Source organism: Eumetopias jubatus, unplaced genomic scaffold, assembly GCF_037043125.1.
Source record: "Eumetopias jubatus isolate StellerSeaLion01/CBP00866 unplaced genomic scaffold, mEumJub1_p1.0 scaffold_3, whole genome shotgun sequence".
Classification (NCBI taxonomy): Eukaryota; Metazoa; Chordata; class Mammalia; order Carnivora; family Otariidae; genus Eumetopias; species Eumetopias jubatus.
This window is the reverse complement of record NW_028274809.1, coordinates 123582689-123609352: the sequence shown is the minus strand read 5'-3', so window position 1 is coordinate 123609352 and position 26664 is coordinate 123582689. Positions and strand designations below refer to the sequence as shown.

General features: G+C 48.6%; 1 protein-coding gene across 2 annotated transcripts; it reads right to left on the bottom strand.

Moving 5' to 3' along the window:
• Nucleotides 1-1906: 1906 nt before the first annotated feature.
• Nucleotides 1907-26446, bottom strand: ALOX5AP (arachidonate 5-lipoxygenase activating protein). Of its 2 annotated transcripts, XM_028104415.2 has the most exons (5): nucleotides 26274-26446; nucleotides 19550-19649; nucleotides 13174-13244; nucleotides 8600-8681; nucleotides 1907-2377 (listed from the first exon to the last, which is right to left on the bottom strand). In XM_028104415.2, the coding sequence occupies exons 1-5, from the start codon at nucleotides 26341-26343 to the stop codon at nucleotides 2215-2217; spliced, it is 486 nt and encodes a 161-aa protein (XP_027960216.1). In that variant the 5' UTR covers nucleotides 26344-26446; the 3' UTR covers nucleotides 1907-2214. The 2 variants fall into 2 exon arrangements, with proteins under 2 accessions (XP_027960216.1, XP_087877915.1); XM_088021789.1 differs by lacking the exon at nucleotides 13174-13244 and having other exon boundaries at nucleotides 1907-2394; nucleotides 26274-26443.
• Between the last annotated feature and the right edge of the window lie 218 nt (nucleotides 26447-26664).

Sequence of the window (26664 nt, the reverse complement as noted above, 5' to 3'; positions counted from 1 at the left end):
GCACCCTCTCCCTCCCAGGCCAGAGTCAGCAGAGCCTCTGCTGGGCCATCACGTCATTTCCTGTCTTTGCACTTTGGGCCTCCCACAGTCAGTTTGAACAGTGTGGCCTCTGGGAGCTAGAGGGTCCCCAGTCTCCCCTGAGCATTTTCTGGCCTAGCTCTCCCTTACAGTCACCAGCTCAGCCTTGTTTGCCCAGGACTGTCCCAGTTTTAAAACTGGGAGCCCCTCCTCCCAGGAAATCCTTCGGGCAAACTTGCTCCAAAGCAAGCCCAGGCTGAGGTAGGCCTTGGGGCCACTTCCACACTGCTGTTTGCTGTGAACTTTTCTTTCCAATGCCGGCTAGGACATTTGAGTCTGCTCTCTACAGAGAGCTAAGAGCAACTCTACTAAAACAGTTGGCACCAAGAAGCTTCTGCTGGGAGGGGTTTGGCATAAAAGCCCAGATGGGGCTTTAGTCTGGACCACCAGATAGGCCTAGGAAACCATGTCCACATGGGGGTTTTTCCTTGAACTGAGCAATCTGCTTGCCTTAAGCATCACACATGAAGCACATCAATCCAGACATCACACAGCCCAGATTCCATGTTTCTCTTCACTCCACTCCCCAAGCAGGCAACACAGAGAAAGCTGGCGACGTTTGGCCCCCAGATTTGCCTCATCCTTCCTAAGATCGTGAGCATCATGAGACTCAGATGGGAGTAAACAGGACTCATCTATTATTACTGGTCACCTCAATTGAAAGCTAAGGCCTCATGAATTGACTCCCCTTGTAGGAGCTGGCTTCTTTTTGTCATTTGTCCTGGACTCTTGATTATACATACCCAGCTATCTTCTAAATTGTACTCAGTGCCAAGGGACACCATGTGCGACAGTGGTTGGACCACCGTGAATCTATCCCCAATATGGGAAATGGCTCAACACACATACCTTATTCAATACTGCCAGCCAGTGACTTATTAACTCATTCATTCATTTATTCGTTTGTTTAATAATTGGGGCCCCCCACAATGGGCCTGGCGTTATCTTAGCCTCTGACACTGAGTTACAGCACATTTTAAACTAAAATGATATGATGGGTTCCAGGCACGATGCTGGCACATAGAGATACCAACCTAATCCTCATGGGGTATGTGGAGGATTCTTAAGGAAGTCGACAAAAGCTTCTTAAGGAAGTCTGTTTGTCCATAGGAGGGAAAGCGTGGGGTGTTTTGTTTTTTTGTTTTTTGGGTTTTTTGTTTTGTTTCGTTTTTTTTTTTTTGCATTCTTCCACAATTTATCACATTAAAACATTGAAAGAAAACACATCTTAAACTCATAAAACTCATCCCTACTGTCCTCTACAATACAGCACTTTTACAGGACGTCTGTTTGAGTTCTAAAATAGCTTGAGGCAGGACGCCTGCTATGTGACAGTCTCCGAGCTTGGCACAGGAAAAGCAAAAGAAATAGGATTTCAGGGATATTCAAGAGCTAATGATTTAGTGGGGAAGGGTGACACACGCTAATAAACATCTTTACATTGTAATATGGGTTTGCTGCAGTTGAGATGTTCAGCGGGTGCTGTGGAAGGTCAAGAGGCAACCCCAGGCCAGCCTGGGGGTAGGAAAGGCTTCCCAGAAAAGGCCAGGGTTCAGTTGTGTTTCTTCTGGTTCCTTTTTGAGTGATGTTTAGTTGCTCATTAAGAAACTTCAAGTAATACATGAAAATATAAACTGCAGAGTAAAACTTACCCCAAATCGCTTCACCTCGAGATAATCAGAGTGGACGTTTTGGTGAATGTCTTTTCAGGCACAGGTGTGTATAAGGACAGTGTCCTTCCTATTATCATTATATGAAGGTCGAGGAAAACAGATTAGTTGTTCAAATGTAGCAATAAACCCACAAAAGACTCACCCAGCAGCCTAAACCATGTCTCTGCATTTTATTTTAGGAACACATGAATGTGGTCACAAAACATCTTCAGAAAGCGGGATAAGTCAAGAAACATACAGAATGGTGGGTCTGAAAAGAGATCCGGGGCCACCCCCAATCTCAAGGAGTGGGGCGGACACCAAGTTATTTTCTTCCAGGGAAAGCACGGTTAACTCGAGCTGTGAAGCCCAGATGGTCATTAGATTTACAGCTGTCTGAAGAGGAGCTACATCTTTGCAAGGGTTGAATTATGACGACTTTCAGTATTGATCACAGAGCGCCGACCCTGCATTCAGCGGAGAGTCAAGGGATGAGAAGCAGAGGGGAGATGGTGGTGGTTACTGCCTTTATGTAGTTTTCGAAGTCACTTCCGAAAAAGAGGATGAGGTAATAGTTGAATATACCAGCAAGGGACATGAGGAACAGGAACAGTATGATTCGTTTCCCAAATATGTAGCCTGGCGTGCTGGAAGAGAAAGAAAACTGTAGAAGCAGCAAAGTGATACGAACTTAATGGAAAATGGTATCAACTTTGAGATACATGGGGTTTAAATTAGGGTTCCTTTTACTCCAGAATGCTGTACAAACTTCACGTGAAGAATGGGAGCATCTCCGCTGTTATTGGTCACCGAATATATTTTAAACCAAGCTAAAAGAGCCTAGACCACCAACCCCGTCATCGTTAGGGCTCTGCTGGGCAGCTTCTCAGTGCTCTCCTGATTTCCCCGACGGCGTGAAGGCGGTGGGTTCTCTTGGTTGGTCATCGGGCATTCTGACCGGGGATCTGGAACCCCATTGACTTGTCAGGCCCCCTCCTGAGGCCGTCCTGCTCCGGGAGTGCCTAGAAAGCCGTGCTAGCAGCTGGGTCTAACGCAGGACCTAAGTACTCTATGAGACGGGTGCTGGTTTCAATGAGCCAATAAGGCTGGTGGAATCTAAAAGGTGCTTCAGTATCTGAGAGTTCAGTCTCACTCCTGAGGCTACTGGGGAATACCTCCTATTCCCGCTAACAAGAGCTGGGCCCCTCACAATGGAAGACAGGCTCTTACATTGTAAGTGAATGGAGGGGGAAGAGATGTTTTAGTGCGTTCATATTCTTCTCTCGAAGGCTCTAAATCCTAAGCTGCTTAGGCAAATCAGCAGCTGGGGTCAGGAGGCATTTCCCCAGTGATATGTGACCGCCTAATTGTACACAGCAGCTGCCCCGGCTTCCCCCCCCCACCATCCTCTGTGACCGCTGGGGCTGGATCCATCTGTGCAAGCACTAGCATGTTCGGAAAGTCCAGCCAAATGGCTCGTTAAGGCTGTTAGTAACGACCCCGGTGAGGGGACCCTTTGGCAATCAAGACTGCTCAAGAAGAACAGCCGGCTCAGCTGAACAGGTGAGTCAGTGCTGCTGAGCCCGGTTTTTGACATAATCAAGAGAGAGCAGAATTTGGCAGCCACGGGTTCAACATGAGAAATTGTATCTTTCGGAAATGGACCCCAAAGATTCATACTGTAACTCGTAACTTTCCTATGCCAAGAGTCTGAAAACCATTCTGCAGTTGACTATTTCCTTGCTCCTCAAAGTGTGCTCCAGAGACCAGCAGCATCCACTGGGAGCTTGTTAGACATGCAGAATCTCAGGGCCCTCCCTGGATTTACCGGATCAGAATCTGCATTTTGACAAGTCCCTCCATGACTCACAGGCCGTTAAAGCTTGAGCAGCCCTGCTAGCTAGCTGCCCCCACCCCGCTCCTTGACCAGCTGTGGTCTCTCCTGGGTTTCCTGTTTACAGTCATGCTCATGAAGGGAGACGTTCTATCTCTTTATTGGGGAAAAATATTTGGCTCCTCAAGGGAGCCTTATAGGCTGAATTGTGTCCCCACCCCCCCATTCATATGTTGAAGTCCTAACCTCAACACCTCAGGACATGACTGTACTTAGAGATGGAGTCTTTAAAAAGGTAATTGAGGTAAACTGTGATCACCAAGGGGGACCCTGACTCAATATGACTGGTGTCCTTACAAGAAGAGAAGGTGGACACAGACACACACAGACGGAAGACCAGGTGGGGACACAGGGCACAGACAGCCATCTATGAGCCGAGAAGAGAGGCCTCAGGAGAAAACAAGGCAGCCAACATCCTGATCTCAGATTTCTCACCTCCAGAACAGAGAGACAATCAATTTCTGTTGTCTGAGCTGGTACTCAATTATGGTGTCCCTGGCAGACAAATACAGACAGTTACCTGCTAATGCCGATAAGGAAGTCACAGAGTCTAAGTAAGGGATATTTTTTAGCCAGAGAACAGAGGGTTCAGAGAAATTAAATTGTGAAAAGTCAAATATCGTGGTGGCTCAGATTTATCACATGAATGAGGCCACCATATGCTCATTACAGAAACAAGAAAAAGTGATTTGCAAAGCCGTTTCAGAACGTGCTCGAGATAAATCTGTGGTGAAGGATGAAATGGCAGTGCCTGCTGCTGAAATTGTGGTGTTCTTGACTTTGGGCAGCATTTTTCAAAGGCCTCGAGGTGGATCGCCCCCCAGGAGACGGCTGTGTGGTGCCTTAACTCTTCCCAGACCATGTGAAGGGTGTGGGAGGCAGGAGCTCAACGCATGCCCATCACCTGCAGGGCTAAGGGTGAATGCAGGTCCCCAGCTCGGGCACTTCATTAGCTTCCTCTTTCAGTCCGTCAGGCTTGGAGATGGGCTGTGGCCCTGGGAGGTGGGCATGGTGCGCCCAGAGGAAGGACCTGCCCCAGGTTCTGGGGAAGCCAAGGAGAGGTAGAAGGAAAAGCCGGCCACAAGCTACATAATTGGACTCTGAAACTCAAGGCGTGTCTTTTATTGTTTCTAAAAGTTGATACATAGTTCTCTCTAAATGGGGTGGGGAAAGTCAGAATTAAATTCGGCATCTGAGAGACCTGGTGTTTTATATATGCGACTTCACGGAATCCTCAAACCTACTCTGTGCAATATTGTTAACCTATTTTCCAGGTGGGAAAACTGAGAACAGACAGGTTGAACGATGTGCCTAAGGTCCCACAGGCAAGAAGAGGCAGAGTGGGCTGCTCCTTCTCCCTTCCTGAGGGCTCCTGGGTTTTGGAGACTAGGATTTTGTGGTTAGTTTTGAAACAAATGTATCCCCCCTTCCTACACACACACACACACACACACACACACCATGAAACCTACATGAAAACATACAAGAGGCCTTATGACAAACAATTCCCTCTCAAATGTGCCTAAAACTTCGAGGAGGAGGAGCTGTGATGTGAGACAGGCAAGCCCCAGCATCAAGGCCCCTGAGCCCCAGCCCCAGCTCTCCGCCATGTGGCCTTGGGCAAGTTGCTGACCCTCCCGGCCTCACACAGAAAATATATACAAAATGTGGGTAGGAGAAGAAAACTTTATGGTCCCTCTGGCTTTATAATTCTGTTCTTTTCAATAAAGAAATACCACTTTAAACCTGGTAACTTCTAAAGGGAATAAAAACTGTAAGGCCCATGAGAGCAAGATACTGCTCCTTTGTTCACCCACATATCTCCAATAAATCAAGTCCTCCATACATTTTTGTCAAATGAATCATCTTAGAAAAGAGGCATGAACAGCCTTCAGTGATCCCCAGACTGTGTGTACAAGTTGTTAAAATGCGTATTCCCCCGGTTCCCACCCCAGAGATTCAGAGTCCGTAAAGTTCAGGGTGGGGCCCAGGAATCTATATTTTTAACAAGCACCCCAGGCAATTCTGGTGTCGTTGGTTGGGGGGTTTCACTTTAGAAACACCAACCTTGATACCCTTAGACTCACCCCTGGAGTCTAACTCTGGTGACGTAACCCCATGGTCCACATTGGGAACAAAGATTCTAAAATATTGACCCTAAAGGGGAAAATGACTACGAGGGACCAGGACTTCTGAAAACTGTGCCCATAATTATTTCTACAGGTTTCGTGTTTTGGGTACTGCCCCTGACTCCTGCAGCCCCCAGGGCCTCCTTGAGCGCGAGGGCTCTGTCGTGTTTATTATCATCTCAACAACTGACTCAGTACCTCGCTGGGGGCAGGTGGTCAGTAAGTATTTACTACGTGGGTGGGGAGTGAATGAGGAGTGAGCCGGCAAGCCGGGCAAGGTGGAGTGGGTTGGCCTGAGTTCACTGCCAGTCTCTGCCCCGTCCACCACTGGGTTGAGAACTCACATTGCAGAGAGGAACTTAGTAGGAGCTCCGACAAGGAACAGGGCTCTGAGGGACAGGAAGAGAGGGCAGCCTAGTGCCAGCCAGGGAAGGTAGCTAATAAAAGGCAAGTAGTCTATAATGCCAAACAGCCACTGGTTTGGGCCTGATAGTAGCTTAGAATGAAAGGGGAAGAAACTAAAATTCATTCTTAACTGCCTGTAGAGATGCTACCAACTACCGAATCAAGACAGGGAATAGGATGTAGGGCCATAAACTTCTAGGGGGGACAAAGAAGGGGGGTACAAAATCCCAAAAGGGAGAAGTTTTGGTGGGGGAGATATATCAAGGAATGTCATGCCTACCCACTGGACCAAAAAGCGCACTAGAACTTCTGATGCGGTTAGGGCCAAAGCCCTACGGAGGAGCAAAAAATGATTGAGAGCCCAAGGGAGAAATTCCTGGAAGGGTCTCACTGAGCAGTATCTTCCTCTGTTGGTGAGCCCAAGAAATAAGCAGATCCCGAAGACATTGAGCCATGAAATCATTGGCAGAGTCCAAGTGTGGCACAGCCCAGGAACGGAGGTGGGCGTCCACAGTGGAATCCACCGTGGAAGGGTATTAGCACACAGTTTCCAGAAGGCAGAATTGAAAATCCTCTTGGCCCTAGCCACAGAGGCCCTCGGGCTTATATCCACCTCAAGCTATATTTTGGTCTAGATTAGGATTAGACATTTCATCTAGTACCTATCATTCTGTTGATATATAGCTCAGAACCCTATATTTGGAAGTCCTATGCGGCCACGTTTGGTCTCAGCAGGAAAGAGCACTCTGATGGGTCAGTAAGGCAGGCTGTGGATGCAGGAGAGGTGAGAAGTCTCTAACACAGCACACATGGCGGGGTACAGGGGCTGGGGCCATCTCATCGGCCTCTCCTGGGGGGCACCAGGCCAGGATTTAAGAGTTTAGACCAATTACATGTCTATGAGGTCCAGGGAAATCCGATAGTTTTAAGATTTTAAGTCTCTATCTTATTATTTTTGCCACCTTGGTTCACTCCCTAGCAGTGATTACCTTGAAAATGAAAAGAGCCCGTGGGTAAATGACACATTTTGTCATGCTCCACAGACTGTCTTAGAATTAAAGCAACTTTAAGATCTCAGGCAAGTGGTGACAGATGAGGAGAAGAGTGCCTGGGCCAAACCCCTGAGGCTTTGGTGAGGAAGACAGGGAGGCCCAGGGACGCAGCCTAAGAGAGCAGACACCCCCCCGCCCCAATTTCACTGATAGACACCCCTCCTCCCTCCACCTACTGACAACAGGTGATCTCCCGGGGAAAGGCAGAACGGAGGTTTCCCAGGGTGGGAGAGAAAACAGAACCTCATTTATGACAGTGTTGATTAGGATAAGAGACATGAAGGAATTGTGGTTTTTGAGGACACATACGGACACCACTAGAGAGGCTTAAAGGAAAGAAGAGCAACAAAAAGAATGGCAGGAAGGAGAGTCGTCCTCCAGGCTGCAGCTCACCATCAAGCTCCCTACCCCATCGGCCGCCCCCCAGTCATTTAGCTTCACAGGCTCCCAAGGTCCCCAGATGTTAGTGCTTTCACCTGCCGACCTCGAGGGATGTCAGAGCCTTTGTCACCACTGAAGGATGCTGTCTGAGCGGAGAGCCCATTAACCACGAGAGAAGGGTGCTATTGTGAGAGACAGAGGGGGATGTGAAATGAGACAAAGGAGAGACACGGAGGGGAAGGCGGGACCCGCGTAGGGGCGGCAGCATCCCGGAACTGGAGAGAACCAGCCTGGCTCTTGGAGCCCTCCTGGTACGTTAGGAATTCTAAGGAACCGACGGCAGACTAGACCGCGAATATTTCTTCTGTAAGTGTCCTCATTTATTTTATGAAAATCCCGACTATCCAAGCCGGGTGTCGTCAAAGTATGTAACTGCTACTCTGGAGCTTTCCGTCTGTCAGCATCTATAAGCAATGCAACGGGGACACTATTCACAGACTCCATCCTTTGCGTGTGAGTGCAGCCTATTTTTGCCACGTTCTTCCTGCTGGTCCCCGGAAGATTTGTTACTCAAGAGAACTTATCACAAGGTGCAAGCTTTCGCTCTCGTTTTCTTTAGGCAAACAATAAAACATTTCACTCACCGGAGGCCTTGGGAAGCCAGACACAGAAAGTCATTCAAGGCCCAGACTCTGAAGGGTGGGTGTAGAGGGTGTGGGGTTGCAAGAATGTGTAGCAAGCGCATGGCGTTAAATCATCCTTTGTGAGCCCAGCGCCATGTGGAGGAGTTGGTTATGGGGCACACGAGTCAAGTCCCCCAGCTGCATTTGCAGAGCCCGCAAAGTTCAGGGGGTAAAGGATGAGGGATACTGGTGAGCCTTCCCCCTCCGGCCCCAGGTGATCCCTCAGAGCCTTAAAGCTTAGGCAGAATATGGTTGTGAGTGATGGCTCTTTTCGCTCTAAAAGCATGACTCACACCCTGGCTCTTAAACAGTCCCGGTGGCCTACCTCTGAGTTCTCTCCCCCAGGTAGCCGACGAAGTACTTTTGCCTCACGAACAGGTACATCAGTCCAGCAAAGGCCGCGGGAACTAAGGGGAGAAAGGGAGACCCCGTGTGAGTTTCACAGATGCCAGAACATGCTAAAGTAACATAATGTCGACACAGTCATTGTGCAACTAATGATGGTCGCAAAATCTAGCAGAGGCCTCAGTTTCTCGCAGTCGCAGTCCCGGCTGATGGGAACTTCAGCAAAAAGCCTAGGGCTGGTAGAAACCTAGAAGTTTTATGATAGTACTGTTACTTTCTATTGGCATCACCCCGAACCCCAAGCCCTGCTCTAGGCTGGCTCTCTTAAAAGCATACCCTTCCCCTCTGGGCCTCCAAGCAGTGCAATGCTCGACCTTTTCTGAACAATTGTGGCCAATTCAGAAAAGATCTCTAGGGAGGGGGTTGCGTGGGGGGGGGGCAGTCAGTTGAGCATCCGACTCTCCCTCTTTTTTTTTTAGATTTTATTTATTTATTTGACAGAGAGAGAGAGAGAGACAGCGAGAGAGGGAACACAAGCAGGGGGAGTGGGAAAGGAAGAAGCAGGCCTCCCGCGGAGCAGGGAGCCCGATGCGGGGCTCGATCCCAGAACCCTGGGATCATGACCTGAGCCGAAGGCAGACAGTTAACCGACTGAGCCACCCAGGCGCCCCGAGCATCTGACTCTTGATTTCAGCTCAGGTTGTGACCTCGGGATTGTGAGATCGAGCCCCGTGCCAGTCTCCGAGTTCAGCGGGAGTTTATTTGAGATTCTCTCTCCCTCTGCCCCTCCCCCCGCTTGTGTGTGCTCATGCTCTCTCTCTCTCTCTCTCTCTCTCTCTCTCTCTCTCTCAAATAAATAAATCAATCTTTGGGGAGGAAAAAAGATCTCTAAGGAGGAAGACTCCCTTTGCCTTCTAGGCCTGTGAGTAAAAACCATGAGCAGCAGGAGTCCTGAACCTTAGAGCTGAGAGTTAGAAAACCCAACCCCACGAGGACTATTATGATCAGGAGCTAATACTTAACTCCTCCTACATCTGGACAGAGGGCTGATTGCGGCTTTCCTACCTAGCAGGAAGGATCGTGAGGGTGAGATAGGCGCCTGGGTATAGAAGCACTCTGAAGACCTTCCAACATTGTTCAAATGCCAAATTAACTGTGTTGACAGAGCACGTTTTATGTCAGGCACTGCCCCAGCCACTTTGGGTCCTTGGGTCTCCAATCCTCCTGGCCACCTGGTGAAGAGTGCATTACTGTCCCCTTTGGCAGATGAGGAAATTGAGGCTCAAAGAAGTCAGTTTGCCTAGAGTCCCTTACCAGACCAAAAGACCCATGAGAACAGCCATCTTTTGCTAGACATAATCTCTGGGCTCGGCATAGTACCTGGCACATACTGGCTTTCAAAAATTATTTGTTAAATGAACTCATAAAAGTCAGGTGAACCAAGGAAAAGGTTGTTAAAAAGAAAACCACAGGCCCAAAATGGCATCACTTAGGCCAAGTCCCCAAACCAGGGCTTCATCCCTAACCTAACTGCCATTTCACAGAAATGTGGTCTTAACCTGTAGTTGGGAATGTTCTGATAGGAGCCAATGAAGTAATCGGCCACGTGGGCCCTCTCCTTCCTTCAAAGGAAGATGAGGTAATCTGCAGGATAAGACCCCACCCCTCCTTCCCCCAAGGGAAAGAAACCTTGCCTGGAACAATCCTTTTCTTTTGCTAACAACTTTCTTGCCCCACCCTCCTTCCTATAAAAACCTTCCATTTTTGTACACCCTCTGGGAGCTCCCCTCTGCTTACCAGACGGGATCCTGCTGGATTCATGAATCCTTTGATAAAGCCAATTCGATCTTCAAATTCACTTGGTTGAATTTTATTTTATTTTTTTTAAAGATTTTATTTATTTGACTGAGAGAGAGAGAGCGAGAGAGCGAGAGAAGGAGCACAAGCAAGGAGAGAGCAAGAGGGAGAAGCAGACTCCCCGCCGAGCAGGGAGCCCGATGCAGGGCATCTTGATCCCAGGACCCTGGGATCATGATTGAGCCGAAGGCGTGAGCCACCCAGGCGCCCCGAATTTTATTTTTTAACAAGGTAGAATTTGAAACCAGGTTTGTATCATTTCAAAGCTGTATTACCACCACCAGCACTATGAATAACCTCTACTGGGCATCTATTGTTAGGCTGGACTATATGAAATTGCCATTTTTGTGTGTCCTAAACAGTCAGGCATTGGCAGGTGTATATGGTTTGATCTGATCTATTCCATGCAGCAGGTCAGGGGCTTTATGCACACTCTCTCACTTAATCATCCTGGGAACTCGATTATTGCTGCTTGACAAATGGGGAAACTGAGGCTGAGGAAAGCTGAGTAACAGCCCAGGGTCCCAGCACCAGCAACGAGTGTCCTCAGAACGGTCTCCAGTCTGTCCACCCCCAGACCCGTGTTCTTGCCACAACTCCACCTTGCCTCCCAAAATACTAGTGTCATGTGCTTTGATAAGAAAAGCAGGGGCACCTGGGTGGCTCAGTAGGTTAAGCGTCTGCCTTCGGCTCAGGTCATGATCTCAGGGTCCTGGGATCGAGCCCTGCATCGGGCTCCCTGCTCAGCTGGGGGCCTGCTCCTCCCTTTCCTGCTTCCCCTGCTTGTGTTCCCTCTCTCTCTGTGTGTGTGTGTCAAATAAATAAAATCTTAAAAAAAAAAAAAAAGAAAGAAAGAAAGAAAGAAAAGAAAACCAAAGCACAAAAGAAACTGCTTATGAGGTTCATGCTCTTTATTATCTGAAGGTCACAGAACTGTCAGAATTCACAATCTGCCCTGGACGAAGTCTTTTCTTGGTTTGTCCTATCTGGATGGCTCCGCTCTAACTTACCAGACCGTCTCCCTTTCGATGGGCAGCTAAACTGAACAAGAGCTGACAGGAGTCAGGGGTGGAAAATGGCTGTGCTCACTGCCCTCCTGCAGAGGACGGTGCATGCCTCGTGGACCCAGGCTGCTTGGAACAGTAGAAGGGGCACAGCGGGTTCGAATCTGGACTCGAAAATTCTGAGGTTTGAGCAAACCACTTGTCCTTCTGGGACTTGGACTCCTGCTCCTATAAAGTGATGGCTCTGGGCTAGAATGATCGCTGTGGTTCCTTTTGACTAAAAAATCCAGTAATTTACTACAGTCATAAGGAATGACGATGATCGAAGAGGGTTTACTGACACTTTCGTCCCCTAGCGGTGCCAACATTTGTTTTGGCTGAAATGCGTGGTTCCAGGACTCCAAAACACCTTCCCACTCCCTGTGTATTTATCCAGCTAGAACAACTGGAGATTCATCTCTATCAAGTATCATCTAAGACATAAAAGGAATCATAACTCCTCGTATAAGCATAGTTTGACTTGATTTTTCAAGTTATGCCAGACATGTTTCTTATTTCACTCAGGATAGATAGTGGTAAATAAATAGTGAGTAATGACAGCCTTATGGAGCACAGAAAGAGGCCACATGGCGTCCCTGAAGGAGTTTCTGCTGCCATCCCTCACCTCTGTTCCCTGTTACTGCACCTGATCCTTTTCCTTCCTGGCACTTCTCACTCTCGGCAAGAATTTATCCATTTGCGTCTTCCCTGTGGTTCAGCTCACCAAGTGCTGCGTGCCCCACCACCATCTCTTTATTTATCACTCTGTATCCAAGCACAGGGCTTGCCACGAAGTAGGTGTTCAATGTATATGCAGTAGATACATAAATAATGCAGAAAGATACTTATGAAAAATCCAGGATTTAGCCCCAAAGACCTGGGCTCTCATCCTGCCTCTGCGTCCACCCGCTGAGTGAGCTTGAACAAGTTACCTTATCTCCCTGAACCAGTGTCCTCGCAGATCCTAGAGGGAGATAATATCCCCGCTACCTCCTCCATAAAGTGGGAGAGGATTACTTAGCCCCTCAGAGGCCACCAGTGGCCTTTCCTTAGGCACGTGCCCTGCGGGGCCACGGTGTGGAAGCTGGCCAGGTCACGCCAAGCCTCCACCAGGCGCAATGCCAAGCTCCAAAGGGGACCAAAACACAGGACTCTGGTTTCCATTTCATTTTAAATCAACTCTGGGAGTCAACCTGCTAGAGTCGGGGCTGTGGGCTGCCGATAACCCGGGAGAGGGTTGGAGACCGGGGCTCTGCAGACACACGCCCGCCCCGCTGGAAGCTTATTAGCGGACTCACCGAGTGACAGGGTCCCAGAATAGATCCCTCAGGCGCTCTCATTTATAATGCCCTTGCATCAGGGCGAAGACTGCTTAAGGATTCTGAGTCACATTTAGCCTGAAACCACCCTTGTCCGCGAAGCAGCTCTCAACCAACCACCAGGGAACAAGCATTAGCAATGCATTACCGCACCCGCCCCACCCGGGCACAGAGCAGGCCTGCAAGACGACCTCCCCGGGGGTTCTCACCTCTCCGGGGCCTTCGCAGAGCAGAGCTGGAGGTCAAGCAAAGTCTTTTCAATAAAAAGCCTGCACTCGAACCCCCTCAAGATGCACGTTTCAGGAAGAGAACACACACAGAGAAGCCCGAGTTACCTTGGCTACAGAGGAGCCCCGCACTCCAGAGCACAACAAGGAAAGTGGGGTACGCATCTACACAGTTTTGGCTGTAGAATAAAAAAAAAAAATAACAATAAGAAGAAAAATCAGAAAACATGTTACTGCAGCGTAGTCTGAAAATCACCCGAAACCCAAATTGATAATCACCATCACACGTGAGGCGCAAACCCCGTTCATAACTGCACTTACATCTACCAATAAGACACGGGTGCCCCATCAGAAATGGGCAGTGGTATGAAGCAAACACACGTTCGAGATCCGTTCACTCCCTTCCTCGGCGAAGCCAATAGGAGACTTGGTTTCTTGATGGATTCGTTTTGGCAGGGATCCTGCTCCTGGCTGTGCCAAAGTGCTTCTTGGAATTGAAAAGTGAGCAACACAGACAGCAGGGCTGTGGCAGCTGTCAGGATTAGGGGGAGGGGCAGGGGAGAGGAGCCCAACTCAGGAAACCTTTGTCAGCCGCACAAGTCAGCTCAGACTCACAGGCTGGGCTGGGGAACAAAGGGTGAGCTTCAAGCACCAGAGAAACCAGGGTCGACTCAGAAAAGCAGGTGCTCAGAAAGGTCCCTTGCTGGTAGTGGGATCGCAGCGTGCAGGGCTCAGTCCTGGCTCCTGTGGAGGGGCTCTCACCTCACTCCAGCCACCATGTTGGTGTCTTACACCCTTCGTCTCTTGTAAACTCACCAAGGTCCCGAGGGGGCGCAGGGGTGGCTGCATGCATTTTCTATGGCTGCTGGAACAGGTAGCCACAAACTCGGTGGCCTCAAACAAGACAAATCACATGAAGATCAGAAGTCCAAAATGGGTCTCACTGGGCTACAGTCAAGTCTGTCAGCATCGCTGCAGTCCTGCTGGAGATCCAGCCAAGAATCCATTTCCTCGCCTTTCCCAGCTTCTAGAGATCACCTGCATTCCTTGGCTTGTGGCCCCCTGCCAACCTCGAAGGCAGCGATGGCCATTCAAGTCTTCCTGACACCGACTTCTTTGCCTCCTTCTTCCATATTTAAAGAACCCTTGTGATGACATTGGAGTCTACCCAGATAATCCAGAATACTCCCTTGATTTCAAGGTCAACTGGTTAGCAGCCTTAATTCCTTCTTGCCATGTAACAGAACCTATTCATGGGCTCCTGGGGTCGGGATGTGAATGTGTTTGGGGGCCTTTTATTCAGCCTACTGTAGCTACTCTCATTTTCACATGAGAAACTGAGGTTTGGAGAAGCTGAGTAACCTGCTCAGCATCACCAAGCGACAGTCAGTCCAACTCTAAAACCAGGTCTGTTACCTCTTCGACTAGGCGAAATAAATAGCGAGTGTCCTCTTGAGAAGTTTAGAGTCTAGATCAGGACAACCAATATACATGTCCATGGGAAAACAACCTTACAAGACGTGGAAGCCTGAAAGGATGGGAGGGCAAAGCAATAGAGTGGAAGCGGCACGTGACTAGGATTTGGTCCCTGCCCTGACGTTCACCAGCTGTTTGTTAATGGCAAAACAATCCCTTTGGACTTAGTTTCCCTACCTGAAAAACCTAAGACTGAGAGCAACTCTGAGAGCCATGTAAACTCTAAGAGTTGATGCTCTAAATGAGGTGGTGCTCAAGGCGTGGTCCCTGGATCAGCAGCATCAGAAGCACCTGGGAACTTGCTAGAACTGCAAATGTCAATGCCCATCTCAGACCCACAGAATTAAAACCTCCCAGGGTGGGGGAAACAGCAATCTGTGTTTTAACAAGCCCCTCCAGGTGACTCTGAAGCATGCTCAAGTTAAAAGACCACTGGTCTAATGTAATTCAAATTGCACGGGTAAAAGCAGAGATGCAATTTGCATAACGTGTTCAGCCTTTTATCCAAATTCCTTCCTTGGAGTCCTTCCTAGGGATACTTCTTGATCTGGTTCTCATGCTTTCCCTCCTAAATCAGCTATAAACTCTTGTTCCGACCAATAGCGTCTCATGCCTCACTGGTACCACTGAGAACTCTGGAATGAGCAGCCCTTGGTCCATCCCCTGCAGAGAACCCAGAGACGATGGACTGTGTCCTTGGCCACAGGAAACTTCATGTCCCTCTGATGATCAAAAGATCCTCTACTGGAGAAGCCAATGAAATTAAAGGTAAGAAAGCAGTGTATCCTATCCTGGGCTATAGGCACGGGGGAGAGAACAGAGCCCTGCTCACCTTGCCAGGTGCCCAGGGGGTTCACTGTGTCTAGTGGACACAGTAGGAACTCTGAAGGGCAGGAGGTAGAACAAATTTATTATTCGGGGTGAAGTACTTAGCGAACAAACAGGTCCTATATGCAGCTACAGAGCATGAGCATCATATATATTCTTACATATCAGAGGCACCAAACCACAGCCTTGGGACTCAGAATGTGATCTATTTCCCAGTTCGAGAAAAGCGGGAGCACATCCCTTATTTAATTGAATAATGTTCTACATCTGATGGGACCTAATACCTGATGCTCCAACAGTTTGAAAATTTATTAATACCAAGATCTCCCCTGCCTCCTCCTCATTCTCATGCTTCTGTTTTTGTTTGTTTTTAAGTACTGGATTCATCTGGGTGGTGCAAAATTTTAAAAAATTCTTAATTAACTAAGGAATTTGCTCATTAGAGAGAATGGTATAGTAATGTGACACTGAATTAGTCATTCAATCATTCTTCCTATTGTCTCAAGTCACCTTGGTCCCCAATAAAAATGGTCTGTCTGGAGTTAAATGAAACTCTCCCAACTTTAAGAGAATGGGCTCCTCCTCTGGATTTCCAGAATATACCTAGAGTCCCGTCCCTCGCTCTGGCTCAAGCCAGTCCTTCTCCGCTCCAGGATCTCTGATATGTCTTCTACCCACAGCTCCACGCAAGATGCCCCTCCCTGACAGAGGGCCACTGCTGGGCTGAATTCAAGTAGCTTTGGTCAGTGATGTGGCTATCTCTTGAGATGGAGCCTAGCAGATGCTCACATGGTCTCTAAAGTCACAAAGCCTCGGTCCAACGTCTAGTCAGCCGCTGTGTGAATGTGGGTGCATTTCCTAGCCTCGCTGAGCCTCTCGGTCTTCCTCATCTATAGGAGGTGAGTGGAGACATTAGTAATTACCACCCTGGCTTGTGAAAATAAAATGCGATAAAGCAGTGTCTGACTCATAACAAGCTTTCAATAAATAGTGACTATTACTGTTCCAACGTCTTCCTTCTTACAATCCCCAGTGGAAATGTCTTTCCTGCTGACAAATTATCATTCTTCCAAATTTTCTTTTGTGGAGAGTTGTGCGCCATTTTTTCTGCAAGACAAAACTGGCAAACCCATCTTGGCTCTCATTTCTTGAGGTCCAATTCCGAGGTGCTTGCCAGATTTGTCGACAATTCATTGTGCTGCGCTCGAGTTGATGCACTACACTATCAATGTTTTCACGGAGAAAAGGACTCGTATTTTCCCTTCTGTTTTTCTCCACCTTTGGGAATCAGATAGAGAAGTACTTACATAGTGCTTTGTTAGTGAGTTTGGATTAACTTAAGTAAATATCACTAATAATAGTAATAGTATCACTACTAATCAATAGAATCAATGCAGATCTATTACCTTCCAATTATTTACAAGTCCACCCCACTCAGAAGTGAGTCTGAGGTGGATTTTGAGAGGTGCAAGAGAGAAAGGACTTTAGGGTGGCATTTCGCAAAACGTATTCTGTAAAACACTAAATAAACCCTTGATACACTTTGCAAAAAAAAAAAAATGGGGGGTGTATCTGTAGTTAAAAAATGACTTCCCTTTCTTGGAGAACCAAGAATCACAATGTTCCTCAGCTCATCAAAAGTTCTCAAAAAGTCTTGCTGTCCAGAACTTTTTCTTCTCTGTAACGCGTGTTACCAGCTCATGAACTTGTAATCTATGGAACACATGTCAGAAATTTACACTTGTCCAGAGACCCCCTCTCCTCTCAGCAACGCGTGCTTACCTGCACTCCTGGGGAAGAATCTTAGGTCAGTTAATTGAGCTTTTCTTCCAGAAATCAAACTTTGTTCTAGCTGTGCTCATCGGGGAACAGAGCTTTGAATTATGTTTTATACACATGAACAGAGAGTCAAGGTCAAGATTCTTTTTGTCTCTCAAACCCTGACTCAGTTCTGCCCTGGTGGGTGATGGGTGATGGGACAGACCATTAACCGAGGCCAAGCTGGAGCTGATGGGCCACACCTCGCTGCAATATCTGTTTATCAACTGCCCCCCAAAATCTGGAACCATCTGTATCTGTCAGCAGTCATATTTTATGCTGAAAAATATGCATCAGGCTTTTCAACCCACCAGCATCATTTATCCTGTTTTACTACTTTTTCTTGATAGCTGTGGTCTGGAAACATTTATGATCTCACACCCCATCAACCAGAAGATCTGATCACGCAACCCTGTGACAGGTATAATACACAGTCGGCTTTCAACCTGAGTATTAAACATGAGTACAGCTTAATTTCTTAGTTTTTAGACAACAAGATTAAATAAATGTTCTTGTCTTTTTGCAAATCCATGGCTCAACCTGCACCTTCTTTGGTGCTTTTGGAGGCCCCTTGACAAGCCACCGCTGGAGAAGATATTCTGCTGGACCAACACACAACCCTTTGCCTATAACTTCCTGGCAGATGCAAGCCGACTGGGCGCCTCTGGCTTTTGCCAGCACACAGTAGCCTGTGGCCCCAAACTTTCCGCCCTTCTATAAACCACCGTAGGCACACCCAGTGCTTGCTGTTAGCTGGGTCAGGGAGGAAGTGGTCTCTGTAACAGAACCACAACAGTATCTGGGCAACCTTCATCTTACAGAAAATTCTCCTCTCCTCCCCCTGAGCTCCTACCTCTCCACAGCTCCCTCTCCTCTTCATTCTTCTCATTCTCCTTTGCCGGAGGTGAAGCGGTAAAGACACAGGGGCTTGGGGAGCTGGGCTGCAGCATCCACACCATGGGGACCCGCGGGCAGCAAGAATGCCCCACCCCTCTCCCCTGGCCCCTTCTTCCGTCAGGAACCCCACACCATTGCAAAACTTCCAAACCGCCCTTCCAAATGACGTAGCGCAGCCACCACCAAAGGGCATTTCTGCAATCTGGGTGCTGGAGCCAGGGGCCAGGTGTGAGCACAGAGCTAGCCCACCTCTCGGGAAAATGGCAGAAACTGAACGGCCCGGCCTGCTCCATTTTGTCTTCGTTGCTGGCAAAATGGAAACTTAACTTCATACATTGAAGGCCCAAACGTTAAAAAAGAAATCTCCCTGTAGGTAGCTCAGCAAAGGATTTCCTTGAGATCCGACTGCCGGAATGACCCTGCCCAGGACTGCTTAGTCTGAGGAAGGGGGAACAGAGCAGGTGGTGAGGGCCCGGGAGAGGGGGGGGGGTCTTGGAGGGACTGCGAGCGCTCAGGAGTAGCCTGAAGCCCCGAGCCCAAAAAGCAAAGGGCCCAGATGGGGTGAGGGGACCGAGACATCAGCCTGTGATGATTTCCTTGCGTGTCCATGACTGCCCGTTTGGAAAGATCTGTGGGGGCCATCAGAGTCATCTCTGAGTTAAGACTCAAGGCCAGCTCCTGCGCCAGCTCATAGCTGAAGCCTTTCCTTCTGACAGGCCCCTCATCACAGGCACAGAGAAACAGGCCACTGCCTGAAACTGCTGTTCAAATACATTCTGCATAAAGGAAAAAATGAGTGTTTGAATAACATCGATTCAGATTTGCATCCTAAATAGCTCCCATTTCCTTCACTGAACCGTTCAGGTGTTTTCAAGCAGCCTTTTTATTCAAAAGTAAAGAATGGCGGGGGGAGCAATTGCACAGTTCCCCCATTCTTACTGTTCTTGTTCTGGTTGCTCAAGGAGACCGGGCATTCTGAAAGGTCCTGCCACACCTCCAGATGTCCACGGAGCGGGACACAAGGGGCAGTGAGCTGAAGGCTGCCGCCATCACGGCCCACCTGTTGCTTCCAAAGTCAGCCAGTGAGTCATGACTGGTTTTCATGGTAGTACCTCTGGACTAATTCCCCAGGAAACTGGTAACACTGTGACCACAGGACTGGCTCAGAGTTTCTGGAGCAAGGTGGAGGTGTGGTGATCACACATCTCCCCCCGCCAGCCTCCAATATCCCCAATTCCTTTCTTGAAACACTAGCACTCATTAAGATCATGAGGGGTGTCCACAAAGCCACCCCCACTCCCACCCCCAGGAGAGGTTCAGCCTTCCCTGGGAGCTCTGCCTCCCCCCGCACTCTGAAGGTTGGCCCAGACAGACATGTAGCCTCGAAAGTGGTCTTCACTCTGGTAGGGAGGCCCCTGTGCCCGGGCCCGCACTCTTAGTTTGCAGTATCAGGGTTTGGACTCACTTGGCAGTGTAGACCCGCTCAAAGGCAAGTGTTCCCGTCCTCTGGAAGCTCCGCCCATTCTGTGTCTTGCTTTCATGCTCCACCTTGTGGGCAAAGAAACCTGGCAGAGAGAAAGATTTGGATCTGGTTTATAACAGGCACGTTCTTGAGCCTGGTGTCCCATTATTTTACCAGAACGTTCAATGTTCCCTCTATGTGCCCTCCAAACAGCCCTAAATGTCTTCCATCAAATGTCATTTGCCAAAAATTCATTCAGTAGCTATCTCTACAAATCACTGCATTTGGTGATGGTGAAGCCATCACCTTGACGGTGAGCAAGACACAGCCCCCACTTTTGAGGTTCTTACAAGTCAAAGGAAATAAACACACAATTAGAGCAGAAATTGCCCTCTAGTGATTCATGCTAAGATGAAACTGACAGAGAACATTGAGGGTCCAAGAGGCAACTTAATTCAGTGTTGGGATCACGGAGTGATCCTTAGAGGAACCGACATCTAGAATAAGATTTGCCGAACAAGTGGGAATTAGCCAAAGAGATGGAGGGGGCAACAGAGGAGATCACCCCACTCGAGTGGAATGGAATACGCAAAGGTGCAGAGGCAAGAACAGCCTTTGGTTTGCTATGTCCAGCTTATGATGGGGGAAATCAGGAGCAGGGAGTGGAAGCTGGCAGAATTACGAATGAGGCCAAAGAGATAGATGGTGAATTGTTCTTTCAGACATTTTTCTTTGTGACTTGCCATATACCAGACACTTAGCTTGCATCTGAGAGCAAAACACACAGAGAACCTTGGCCTGAGGAGCTTATGTTCCAGTAAGGGTGGAAGAGGAGACAGATCATACACAGTGTTTCACAGTGAACAAAACACTCAAATTAAAATTATATTGTGTGCCGAGCCATGGACAGAAGAGAAGGCAGAGCAGCGTAAGGAGCCGTGTGGCATGCTCATAGGGTGGACGGAGTGAGGAAGCAGTAAGTGAGCCCAGGCCTGAAGAAGAGGATACTTGAGAGGTGCCTACAGGATTTAGCAGCGTGACTATGACCTTGATGAGAACCATGTTAAGAAAATCAGAACTTACTCCCATCTCACGAGCAACAAGGAGTTCCTGACAGGTGTAAGCTGAAGAATGGTGTTAAGCAAAGAGCCATTCTGTTTTCTGCATGGTGAGTGTCTAGAGGGGTCAGGCCCACGACAGGGGGGAAGATAGGAGGGAGCCAACTAGGGTGATGGCTGTGGGGTGTGAGGGGTGCCGAGGAGCCAGAATCCAGAAGGTTTGTCTATAGATTGGGGGGGAGGGGTAGGAATGAAGGTCTCTCTCCCCTCCCCCCCATTATATTCCTTTACTCTTATTTCGAGAATATCAGGGGTCTTATGGGATTCCTTTTCATCAGCTTCATATTAGCTTCCTCAAAAAAATGTCAAACGGATGCTTTCTCAACCATGTATATGAAGAAAACCCTGCCCTGGTTTTCTTTTGGGCAAAAGTACAGCCCTATCCTAGCAACGTGCCTGTCTGGAGCATAGCTAAGGGCCACTGGTCTGAAGGGGGCATCGGCCAGCTCCAGGCGCTCCAGCAGACACCTAACATTTATTCCCTTACTGGGTCTTCCGCTGATGCTGGGAAGTGGACAGTGCTGTTCCCACTTTGTAGACAAGGACGCAGTGCCTCAGGGAGGTCGGACAGCTCACTCCACTGGGGAGCAGCACAGCTGGGGATTCAAATCCAGGGGGGCAGATGAGGATGTTTTTTTTTCCCATTACTGTCACATTGAAGCTCACCGCAGGGATTCCATCAGCCACACAGGATGCAAGTACACATCGGTCTGTTCTGAATGTCTCTTCTTACCACAAAATACAGTAGAAAATTCTGACCATTGCCTTTCCAGAACCCACAGGGACGGCCCTTGCCTCTGAACATGTCAGAGACGGGTATTAAGAAAGTCAGAGGTTATTTCTGCAACCAGCCGCACCACTTGGCCGTACTTCTCTGCATCTGCCTTTCTTCTTCCTCTCCTTGCTCAGAGAAACCAACCCCTTCCTCTTTTCCAAGGACTGCCCTCTACCTGTGACCTTGAGTCCATTCCTGCTACCCCTTCAGCCCTTTGTTTCATTGGTGTTCTCCCCATTTCCTGAACCTTCCCTCTCTTTCTTCCTCCATCTCTTGACCCTAGAAACAGACTCGGATCTTTCCCACCCATCAAACAAAACAAAAGCAAGCCTGCCTCAATCTACTAGGCTCTACCTCTCCCTCCTGCTTAGCTAAACTTGAAAGAATTTGGCTTCCTTTGCCCACTCCTCACCGCCCACTCACACCCTGCCCCCACGTTATCCTCCACGGTATCACAGAAACTTCTCGTGCAGAGACCACGAACACACTGATCTTGGCCAACTGCTGACAGTAGGCCGAAACCAGAGAGAGAGAGAGAGCCAGAGGCAGAGACACGAAGAGAAAAGGCTGCAGGCCATCCCTGAGCACCTACCACATGCTGGGCCCTGCTGGCTACTTGCCCCCGGGTATGCCACGCAGCGCCTCCAACAAGTACATGTGGAAGTTACCATAGCTCCATTTCTCAGTTAAGGAAACTGAGAGTCAGAGAAGCCAACTAACTTTCTCAGGATCACATGAAAAGATCTGGAGATTTTAGTTAAGCAGAAAGTTAATAGACGCCAGCAGTGAGATACAAGTGTTCAAAGAATCACACGCCCATGATTATTTTCATAGAATTGACGTCTGGATCCTAGGTGCATCTATCATCTGCATCTTAGCACAGGGCAAGATGGGTGGGGGTGGGAGGGGGTGACCCAACGACAAGGGACCCTAGAAACCAAGTCACCTGAGAAGTGATACATTGAAGGTAGGGTGCTACAGCTGACTCTGTAAACCTAGAAGCAGCAAGCATAGTCCAGGCTTTTCCAGAGAATAGAAACAGGACCAGTGGATGGAGGTTATAGGGCAGTAGAACCTCTTGAGGAGTGTGCGTTTGAATAAATGTATCTGGGGCAATATACATAGCGTAAGCGTCTACTCTTTAGAATGGGTTTGGATCCCAGTGTCACCACAACTGGCTCGAGGACTTTCAACCCATGGCCTAGCCTCTCCAAGCCCCACATGGCTTCTCTGTAAAATGGGAATAATAATAGTGTATATTCCACAGGCTGCAAGGATTCAGTGAGGCATTATTCCCAACACAAAGCACTGTGCTTGACACAAAGCCAACTCTCAAGACACCTAATGATGGGAAGGGCAAGCTCAGTAGGTCGTGAGCTCTTTAGCGCAGGAAGGTTCAGGTAGGAGCTACTGAGAATGGTGTAGGTAAGATTTCCGCTATGGGGCACTTCATGAGTCCTGTTTCTAAAGCCCATCCAACCCTAGGTTGGGTTGTTAGGTCTTCCAATATGGTGCCCATGAGGTTCGTTAGGAGTGTGTGTGTGTTGGGGTGGGAGTACCAGGGATGACATGGGAAGGTAAGGGCTCACTACCAGCTCTATATCCCTCCTCACCACTATTCTCACAAACCCTTGTGTCCGTAGGGTCATCATGTCACCCCCTTCTTGGCTTCACAGTAACAAGAGAGTGGAGGAGAGAGGATGATGCCAATTTCCACAACCCTTCCCTACAACCAGAGGGCTGTGGGAACAGCTGTCCTGCTGCAAGACATCTTTTCTCTGCTGTTGCCATTCAGGCTTTCATGCACGAGGCTCAGTGCTCTACCCCTCGGCTCACCTTCTCCTCTCAATCTCATTAGTTTGGCTTCCTATGGAAATCGCTCTCCCCAAATCTGTGTTTTTTCAGTTTGCTGCATGTCAACGCTGCTGGGACCTTGGCAGGAGAAGCTGGAGGCTCTCTGGATGCTATTCATAGGAAATGCATCTATCTATACTCCCTGGGAAACCAGGCTTTGGTGGTTCTGGCCCAGCTTTCTTGGAATGATGTATTTTAAACTCGTTCTGTGCTTCCAAATCTGTGTTTTGCTGGATCAAGCTGGAAGAGGGCCACAGGTTCAAAGATCTTGATGACTAAAAATGTTTAAGAGTCAGAGGAGGAAGTGCCCCCAGGCGGGCTGGGCTCTGGCCTCTTCCCAAGAAATGAGGTCCACACAGTGTACAGAGAGCACAGACCCCAGATACCATCACAGACACAGGTGGACAGGACCTCTGTCTTGGGACAAAGACAAAGTGTGCGGTCCTGACAACAACATGTAAATACTCCTTAACACTAACAGGAAGGGCTGGAAATGGCATTTTGCAGGGCAGGAGGAGAGAGGCACAGTTTTTGCATATTTTCTGAACTTTGTAAGGAAGATCTATGGTTGCAACGTCGCGGTTAATTAGAATTGCAAAGAGAGGCTCTGGACATGCACTTGCACCTTTGTGTTTACCTGAAAACTCGTGGTGCAAGCAAGTACAGATGTTCTCTGCCAAGTTATTGGACTTTTTCTTGTTCCCCGACATGGGCATAGTTCACAGTTACAAATAAAAGGCCTCACGCAGTGGTCTCAGCATCACATGGCAGTCCGAGGTCTCTGCCTCAGAGAGGAATGTGGCTGGGCTGCTTCTGTGGCTTCAAAAGAGCAGCCGGTTGTCCCTTCCCCCAGCAAAGGTGCACCAGAGCTGTACAAAGTCACTCTTCCCCCTACGTTGCCCTAGCGGGTGGGGGAGGGCAGAGGAAAGGATGTGGCCGCCACGTAGGGTCTGCCCAGTCTGAAAAAGTCTCCAGCCCAAAACGGGAACTCCACTCAGGTCCATACTCACATCTCCCCACAGGAAACCTCCATCCCACTCATCAGTTGGTGGACTTCTATTAGTGAGGCCACTGTGTTCTTTCCCTATCTGAAATGGCCTGTCCAAAGTCAAGGCCCTTAGACTGTGGTTGTTAAGACTCAGACATTTGACTAGTTATAATCTCTCCTTCCATACTGTACCAAGGAAGAAGACTTACTCTCACTGCCAAAAATAATTAGGAACTTCACGGTTCCTCCTCCAGTCTGATCAGGGTTTGTTCTGCTACTAGAGAAAAAGCCCAGGACCCACTCAACAGACCAAGGGCGGCTTCTGCATCTCGGGAGAGATGAAGAGACTCTGTACTCACAACAGGAGACCCTGCAGCCTCCCCCAAGTCAGCTTTGAACTGAGAGGGAACAGCTCAAGGTGAGCGCCAACCTTCCAGCTAGCTTAGCCCCATCCCCACAGGCGGGTGACGGGGAGCTGGCTCCCCAGTCCACTGAGATCATCAGCTACATTGATGCTCATAAAAGGAAGGGCCGGAGGGGAGACCCTACACCGAGCTGAAAGAGCCCTGTCCACCCACCCACCCATGGAACACTGCCCCAAAGACACCAGAAGGGTCTTTGAAGGCTTCCTGTTGACCATGCCTGGCCATCTTTTCTCACTATCTTTTCCTTTCCTGGGGGCCCGCACCATAGCGATATCCCCATAAAGCCAGCACAGCGGGTCCCGGCAGCTTTATGTAGGCTGAATAAATGAATCCCTGGCTGATGTGCAAGATCAAGGGAGCTCACGGTCCCCGCACGAAATAGCAATGGCTTGAGGAATGGCAGCCTAAACAATCCCTTTGTCCCCTCTCTGAGCTGCAACTTGATGGTGTGGATTTAGTATGAAAATGTTTGGGTCAAAAATCGATCAACTGCTGTTCCATATAGGAAACGTACTCGGAGGATGCAAAGTTGGGCCTCTCTTGGGTGGGAAGGTCTCCGGGAAGCCCCGCTCTGGGCTCAGAAGGCGAAACCTCAGCTTCTGTCCACATTCAAGCTGGGGGGAAATAACAGGATATCCCAAACCGGTTAAATATTCAAACTTCCCAAGTGTGACAGTGTGGGGACACGCAGTAATGACCATTAGGTTACAGCAGCTGCCCTTAGTAATTACTCTCCTTTTTCCTCTATCTTAATAAACTACAAAACACAAAGCCACTGGAAATATGTATAAAAAGAGTCGGTGGCAATCCTGACTCAGAACTCTAAAAAGAAAATTCAACACGGTCTTATCTTTGTCAGGTCTGGGTCCCTTACTTGGTTTTTTTAAGTGCTAGCAAGGTTAATGGAAATGCAAACCCCACACAAGAAAAATGCTTCCTCTCTCTCTTTATGTAAATATATAATGCATAGGAAAAATGCCTCAAAATTATACATTGCTAGGGGGAAAAAGAAAGTATTACAAAGAACCTGTTTCTCCACAAGGGAAAAAAAAAGAAAGAGCAGCACAGGGATGAAATAATGATAAGGGGATTTCTCCCTCCCACCCCCCAAATTGACCATGTTTTTTAGTTGACAGGTGACAGATAATCTCAATTGCACTGAGGTCAGCCCAGCCGCGCTTACTAAAGCCTAGTGCCTGAGTAAACATGTACTTCACGTTCCCTTTCTAGGCTTCTTGCCTCCCACCCGGTCTCTGGCCACAGTAATTAATAGTTAAAATGCTGATTGCAGACACTTCAGTCAGGGTTTGGATAAAGCCTCTAGGTTGCTGCCCTGGCTCTGGTTAGTCATCCCCATTAAAGTGAAAGGAATACCAGAAGGAAAACCCCGACTGCAGGCACAAATGCACACACCCCATACATTCAAAGAAAAAGAAACAAATAACAAAATAAGGCAAAAGTGGGCCAAAGTGCGCATAGACACAGAGACTGGTGTAAGACTGACTTGCCAACAACTGGCAAACAAAATCCACCCTTGCCCCCCCTCCGAGTGAGGACCTTCCCTTACCGTTCTGGACCACACTGATGAGGGTGACAATGGCCAGCAAGACAATGTTGCCCACAGCTTCTTGATCCATGTTTGCTTCGGGTTCCCCAGGGAGGACTGCTCTAGTCTGGTGGCAGGTACCCAGGCCTGTGCCTTGCAGAAAGGGGAAGTGAGGGCCCGCACTCTGTCTTTCATCATTAGAATTTCCGAAGGTCCCAGCACAGTTACACACTGACTTCTTCTTTCTCTCTCTCTCTCTCTCTCTCTCTCTCTCTCTCTCTCTCTCTCGCTCTCTCTTTTTTTTTCACTAGCCACCAAAGCGCCCTGGCTCGTGTGACCTGCCAAGAGAAGCAGAGCTTGGAAGAGGAGCAGGAAGGGAAGAAAAAAAGGAAACTTGGGTTTTATTTATAGA